Source organism: Embiotoca jacksoni, unplaced genomic scaffold (genome assembly GCF_022577435.1).
Source record: "Embiotoca jacksoni isolate LCO1_2020_lvr unplaced genomic scaffold, fEmbJac1.0.p SCAF_1, whole genome shotgun sequence".
Lineage (NCBI taxonomy): Eukaryota > Metazoa > Chordata > Actinopteri > Embiotocidae > Embiotoca > Embiotoca jacksoni.
This window is the reverse complement of record NW_027185229.1, coordinates 20,069,522-20,077,211: the sequence shown is the minus strand read 5'-3', so window position 1 is coordinate 20,077,211 and position 7,690 is coordinate 20,069,522. Positions and strand designations below refer to the sequence as shown.

General features: G+C 38.3%; 1 protein-coding gene across 1 annotated transcript; it reads left to right on the top strand.

Moving 5' to 3' along the window:
• Window positions 1–4,452: 4,452 nt before the first annotated feature.
• On the top strand, window positions 4,453–7,368 carry rpl29 (ribosomal protein L29). Its single transcript, XM_069146447.1, has 4 exons — window positions 4,453–4,512; window positions 4,971–5,023; window positions 5,525–5,589; window positions 7,190–7,368. Exons 2-4 carry the CDS (start codon window positions 4,987–4,989, stop codon window positions 7,280–7,282), a joined length of 195 nt encoding a protein of 64 aa, XP_069002548.1. The 5' UTR covers window positions 4,453–4,512; window positions 4,971–4,986; the 3' UTR covers window positions 7,283–7,368.
• Window positions 7,369–7,690: the final 322 nt, after the last annotated feature.

The following is a 7,690-nucleotide window of genomic DNA, read 5'->3' as shown; positions in this document are numbered from 1 at the left end:
GGGGGAGAGAGGAGATGGCAATTGAGCAAAAGTGAATACAAGTCAAGATGAAAAAAAGGTTAGGGAGTGTAATAGTGGGAACAATAATAGCAGAAGTACTCAGATTGTTTAGGAGCAACAACATCACAGTGCGGCTTTTGTGTAAAATCTTAATACTAATGACTTCAGTGATCCCCTGAGTTTTTATCAATCCACGCAGACTTTTTTTCTAGATCCACTACACCAGGTTTGTCAGGTTTTAGTCAAGTGCCTCGACAGAAACCGGATGTCTGCCATGACATTTGGTGTATATATTCGTTTCACCTTCACGTTGAAATGTGATTAATTTATTTGTGATCACTCAACCGTTCAATTGGAAAAAAAAAAATTAACATTTTCTCCGATACTTCCTGATTCAAAATAAACGAACCTGCGAATCTATTGACAATCCAATCAACGTCAGCTGTGCTTCAGCGCTGTGTAATTTAGCAAACGTTAGCAGCTGGTCACAAATCAACATGCAAAACTAATATGGTTAAAATGGTAAAAACACTTTTTTTTTTTAATCCTGCTAACATCATATTAGCATTGTTGTCGTGACCATGTTAGCACGGTAGCATGCAGCTAAAAGTCTATGAATACTCCACGAAGCTCCGATAAAAGATTAAACATTAATTTACCATTGTAGTTGCATTTGATACCTTATCAAAGCATATCTCACTAGAAAGTGGTCATTTTTTAATGTAACTGTAGCTGTAGCTAATTTAAACTTTTGTGTCGCCTGCTGTTTGGCAATCCATTCAACAACACTGCACATATTTTATAAGATAGATGTCAAATCCCAACCTGCAAAGTAACTATCCTCGACTGCTGTCAATAATCCTGTGAAAAAGAAGAAAATGAAAGAATGGCATCAAGAGTGACAGTAAGGAGGACAAAGAGACAGCAGTTACGGCAGCAGCGTGATATTTGTCTTCTCTCTGGCAGGGAAGTGATTAAGTAACAGAGCACAGACTTGTCCCCTATAGGCTTATTATTGGTGAGATTTAATGCGTAGCACCTCTGTAGAGGCTGTCTTTCTGCAAAACCATCATTACACTGCAGCTGTATTATGCTAAATGATACACTCTGTGTAATTAGATCATATTTTAGAGGCCTTTAAATCTTTGCACCCAGAGACGACAAACCGATTGTGACTCGAAGTGAAGCTGCAAAAGTAATAAAACTAATTCTGCGGTATTAAATGGGCATTGCAATATCAGGGAAGCAACATAGCACCCAGTTTAATAAACATAAACAACTTTTAAATGTGCACGTGGAGTGAATTTTCTTTTCCCTCATGAAAAACTGGTTACATTCAGAATCTCAGTTTGAATCTAATATGAAAGATCAGGTTAGACAGCAAGCAAGACCTTCGTACGCTGTAATCACGTTCGTGTTTGGGATACTAAAAGTGTGTTTTGTGTGTGTGTGCGTTTCAATCAGTAAAGTAATTAATGTGTCCTGTTCAAAGCGGTGTTTTCATTATTTCCAGCTTTGTTTCTTGCTATGATAGCTTTTCAGACCCTTTAAGATGTGAAGATCAACCTTGCTTTCATTTCTGTCTAGTAAATTTCAAGTGGCAGCCAGGAGACGGTTAGCTGAGCACAAATAATGGGAACAGGAAAAAAAACAAAACTTCTACTCGTGTTTGCAGCGCTTTTAAAGCTCATAATTTAACTCAAGACATGAGGTGTGTTTGATCCAAACAAAAACCAAAGTGTGAGAAGTTGCTGTTTGATTGGAGCTTATGTGCTAAAGGCTGTTTCTTGGCTCAATGCAGTTACTTTACCGCGTTGTCAGGTTAGTTTGTGTCATTTCAGCAGCAGGGGTTTAAAAAAACATGGCAGAGATGTAGCATGTAAATGGATCCACTGTACAGAAAATCTGATCAGACGGAGACAAAAAAAAAAAAAAACTCCAGCGAAGACTTTCATTGCAGAAAATATACAAATCATTTTCAACAAAATACAGTTTTTCAAAAGCTTTAAATGTTTGTCACTTGTTACAGTGTAAACGTTCTTCCAAACACATCAGTGTAATGTGAAAATTCGCAAATTTATTCAGAGTTATGATAATTTTGAGTTTCAGTGAAGCAACTGAAAGACTCTCGCCTTATTAATAAAGAGTTAACAATCATAACACAGAGAAAAGTATTCGCTGAAATGTGTTCTTTTCACAGCCACTAAAAGCTCACCACCAAAATCACCATCTGTCAAAGATATCAGAGGAAATGGGAACCAGTGCACTAATGACCAACATAGGATAAGGGAGAAAATATGAAATAACACACACACGTACCCAAATCTGTAATTGACTGAGCAGAGCTGCAGAATGGAGAGGAGAGACTCGTGTGATCAAACAGGGGTCTAAATATAGGATGCTGCTGCATGATTTCTTCTGCTTGGGATTTACCCAGCCTCAGCTGAGAGAGCGAGAGGAGAGGAGAGGAGAGGAGAGGAGAGGAGAGGAGAGAAGAGGAGAGGAGAGAAGAGGAGAGGAGAGGAGAGGAGAGGAGAGGAGACTAAACTAAACTAAACTAAACTAAACTAAACTAAACTAAACGAGTCAGGGTTCTACATAGAACATATAGAAGACCCTCTGTTCTGTTAGTGTATGATGAAGCCGGTGTGTTTCTGAGAGGGAGCGATGTAAGCTCAGTCACGTGGCTCTGCATCCATTCCCATCCATCACAACATAGGGGAGGGCCAGCAGTGCAGTGATCTCTGGGGATCTGTCTAGAGCTGCTGGATGCTTTACAGTCTGTCCATCATCTTACCGCGCTGTGCGTTGAAGAGTTGTGAAGTCCACCGGGAGCGGCACTGAATCGGTCTCTTTCAGCAAGTCTGTCAGAATGAAATCTCGTTTAATCTCCGCCGAACTTTCATTCAGATTTTTTTTTGCCCATTGAGGACAGTTTTGTGCTGAACTAAGACTGGAAATCAGTCTCTGTTGTCGCCTTCCGTGACACTTTGGCTGTCCAGTGAAAACTACTGCGCGCGTCTCTTGTTCCAGATACACTAAATAATTAAAGGTCCCATTACAGCAGGAAAAGAATGGCGTTTTAGAAACTAAAATATGACAAGAGTCGTTTCAATCAAGATTTTGAGATAAGATAATGAGTGAAAACCCACATCACCTTTATCAGTCGGTACAGTAAATGAAAAAGGTGTAATTGTTTGACTTTCTGTCATATTTGACTTAATATTTATAATACTAAATCGCGCGCGCGAGATAGTATTTCGTTCCCACGTTTTCATTTATACGTGCGCACGGAATACTAAATCCAGGCCAAGATCTACAATACAGGACAGCTGTAATGCAAGGGATGCAAAGGATTATTGTTACTAAAAGGTAATAACGATGATATTCAGAGTTTTTGGATTATATCGTCGGCAATACGCTAACTTTGAGGATGCTATTTTATAAATGGTCAACTGACAGTTGAAGCAGGTGCAGTGCACTTCATACTTAGAAGAGAAAGCCCGTTGAGCTGTGCTGTTCTATATAAGCGTACCTTGTGCGAACAAATGCATAAAAACGTGCAAATTAATTCATTAAAACGTGGGAACGAAATGCTCATTTGTGCGCACGATTTAGTAATTCGTGGCCTCAGTTTAGTATTTCGTGCCCACGATTTACTTCTTTTTTTTTCTCTCTCTCTCTCTCTGTGGCCACTCCTGGCCTTCGTAATTAAGAAAACACATTACATTTTAAAAGTAATAGTACTTGCTCCGCCCCTGTGATGATTTTAATACTATATATATTGTAAGTGTTATGAATAGTAGCTGGTTTAAACGACGTTGATTTAACCACATCAGGAACAATTATTTAGAATCAACAGTTTAGTCCACGGTTTCTGACCTAAAGGGTCACAAGACTCATTAAAAGGTGGGAAAATAAGCAGCAACAACACATTTTTAATGGTGAAATATTGGATCGTTTTCCCCACGTTCTGCTAACAACTCATAAACATCTGAAACCACTAGTTTTGAACTAGTCATCTCAAACAATTATATTATAAACAATTATAAGCTCATCATGTGCTTTTTCAAATGGCAATTCTGTCTTCATTTGTAAAGCTGTGTTATAAATGCAGTGGTGATAAAAAAAACAAATTCGCCCTGTAAGTGTATGGAGTTGAAGTATCACAAAGGCAGAAAAGAAAAGAAAAGAAAAGAAAAACCTTGTGGAGCAGAAAAAGGGATGAAATCATGGCCTACCAGGCACAGGAAGTCACGTCTGTGCTTTACTTTCATTTGTAAAACAGAAAGCAGAACAAGTCTTAACTTTTTTTTTAAGCTGAGAGTGACACCCCGTGGCCCACAGTGGACTTCTTGCCTGTTATACCAGAAATCACCAACAGGCGGCGGTGTGATTTAACAAACGAGTCTTTTTTTTTTTCGACTGACTTCCTCTCTTGCCGTCGTCTTCTTTTCCTCCGTCAGGGTCAAATTTTCTTTCTCTTCCGGTTGTCGTCTGTTCGTGCGGCAGGTATCTACTTTTCCTCACTTCGGTGAACTCTTAAAATCCTTATCAATCTGCGCGTATTTCAAATGTCCGCACGGAAACGGACGTCAATTGTAATAAAGCACTTTACCAATCATAGAATAATGTCGGTATGGGTTGTGTACGACCCTCATTAAAGGCTAAAAAAAAAAAAAGACATTAAAAAGGCAGCAGCCTCGCAGCAGCTGCACCGATCAGGCGATACGAATAAATACAGCTGCGGGACGACATACTTTAACTCTCGGTGGCAGTTCTTTGGTCTAACGTGGTGCTTTCTGACCACTACAGGTCATTTATTTCATCAAACGTCGCCTTCAACATTGTATAAAGCTTCAGGATTTCCTGGCTTACCGATCCAAACGGAGCTAACAGCGGATAGCTGCAGAAATGCTAAATACAAAGTTGATGTTTCATGCTGTTTCTTTTTTTTTTTCTTTTAAAAGATTAACCAGCGTCGAAATGGCCAAGTCTAAGAACCACACAACCCACAACCAGTGTAAGTAAAAGTTCATTTTATAATTGTACAGGCTTAATCACTGTGTGGGTTTACGTACTTCTCCATTCAAATAGTTTACACACAGTACAATAACACTGTTGACTGTTTCTTGGTTTGTTTGTGTATAATATATATAGATATATATACTGTACTGTATATATATACATATATATATATATGTTGACTGTGTTTCTTGGTTTGTTTGTATATAATATATATAGATATATAATGTACTGCATATACTGTGCATTTTATATTTATATTTTTTTTAACTGCTATTTACTGCTATTTTATTGCTTTTCTATTATTCTATTCTATTATTTTGTTCTATTATTTCTATTATTATCTTATTGCTTCTGTATGCTGCTGTAGCGAAAAAATGTCCCCTCTGGGATTAATAAAGTAACTACCTCCCTACCTTTTATAAAGGGAAATATTGCACACACAAAAAAAAAAAAAGTGGATTGTAATCTTCCCCCCTCCCTCCTTTTGTCTGAACAGCTCGTAAAGCCCACAGGAATGGCATCAAGAAGCCCACATCTCAGCGCTACGAGTCCCTGAAGGGGGTACGTGCAGTCGCAATCCTGTTTTTGTGTTTGCGTGCATATTAGAAATCAGGTGTTTACTCTGAAAAATCAGGTCGGGAATAGGCACACAAATACGCCATGGCAACCTGCTTATTGCAAGCTCTACATCCGGTTTGCTACGTGAGTGATGCAAGATCTGATTTTTTTTTTTTTTTCAGCTGTAGGGAAATAAATGTGTTGTTTTGGAAGACTGTCCTTCCAGCACCAGTGGAAATTATTGGGACACACAAAAAGTGTTCAGGTGTGGAAACCAGTATGTAAACACTGATGGAGGCCAGTCTAAAAAAAAAAAAGTGTGTGCAGTTTTTGCTCCTGTTGCCTTTTCACCACTCATATTGAACTGTTTTACATTTTTTTTTTATAACCTCTAACGTTCTCCGAAATCCTCAGAGGCTGCAGCTCAAGTTAAATATTTGTCCGGACACTTTTTGGCCTCAGCCAGAGTTATTCAAGGGCTCCCAGTTGCACTGAGGAGCATAGAAGTGTTTTTATTTTATTTTTTATTAAGCAATATCTAAAAGAGAAACGTTGGATAAAGAGCTTAGATTCGGTTACTTATATAGATGGAAATTTTATTGCCGAAAAACATATTAACCAGGTGACTAAAAGGCGTGTGAATGTGCTACAGTCCTTGGTAAAATGAATTTATGCTAAAAGCCTTACCTTAATCTGAGCTACATTTGCTTTTTGACCAGCAATGTGTTCTTAAGAGGAGATTTATTCCTGCAAAGTTCCACTGCTGTTCAATCCAAAGCAAACCTCCTCTGGACATTAAAAGATAGCAGGAATTGTTCTAAAGCAGGTGAACCAGAACATTTTACAAGTCACTAAAATAGCTGGGAGTTGGTCCTCCTCTTGGTTGCCATTTGTTTCATTTGTAGGGAGATTGTCTGGATGTTGAACTGGAGGACAGCTGGTTGTCGTCTAGACTTTGTGAGCTGCAGCCTGTCTTTAATACCAGTGCAGGATTGTTTTCATCTATATAAAAAACATCTTAAGATCCTCAGAATATTTTTGATTCCAACAGAAAGCTGATTTGATTTTAATTCCATTCTGTGACATGTGGACTTTTCTTTTCATATTATTTTTTTTACTGCTGTTAAAAAGCCTTGTATTACTGAGATTTGGCAATTTACCACAAATGCAGAGCAGCTGAATTTTCTTCCTACAAAAGCATTTGCACGTACAGAAAATAAGTAATGCTGCTTGTGTTCATATTTCATATCACAGTATCATATGACAGTAATGACCTGAACTCCTCGATGGGCAACTCATGACCGTGTTACTGTGGTCTTGCGATTATCATCTCAGCCCGATTTCACGTAGAAACTGACTTTTTTTTCATACAAACTACATCTGTTTTTACTTCATCCATCCTTTGCACCAGAACCTGTTATGTAACTATGCTGCGGACGAGAAAATATTTAGATTGCTTTTTTTTTTTTTTTTTTTTTTTTTTTTTTTTTACACTTTGAGCCCATGTATTGCTTTATTATGATTAAAGTTGTTTGAATTGTGCGCTGCTCGATCTTGACGCACTTGACCCGCTCACTCTGTGTGTATTATTTCTTTGTTGCAGGTGGATCCCAAGTTCTTGAGGAATATGCGCTTTGCTAAGAAGCACAACAAGAAGGGCATGAAGGCTGCACAGAAGGCAGCCAAGGCGAAATAAACTGCCATCCGGTCATCTTTTGTCTGTCAGCGTTCCAGATTGTGTTACCACCATCACAATAAAACTATGCTTTGTTAACAAACCAACATCAGATTGAATCGTGTTTGTTGTAGCTGCCTCTGTCTTGATTGCATGAAATAAATCACTTTATTAGGAGCGTAGCGTTTATTTAGTGTCGGCGTAGCCGTCCGTTATCGTGCATCAAAATTTAAATATTTTAGTCTGACTGGCTGACGGTTAAAGAATGACGTTTTAAGATTCAAACTAAAGTAAAATCAGATTGGGGGAAGTTGATTTGCTGTGATTGTATTGCACAGCTGCAACAGAAATGTGATCTCTGCGTAGATTTCCAAACCCTTTTCACCAAGATGGTAACTTTGAGCCAATTAAAGAAAGTGTGTTCTGAAA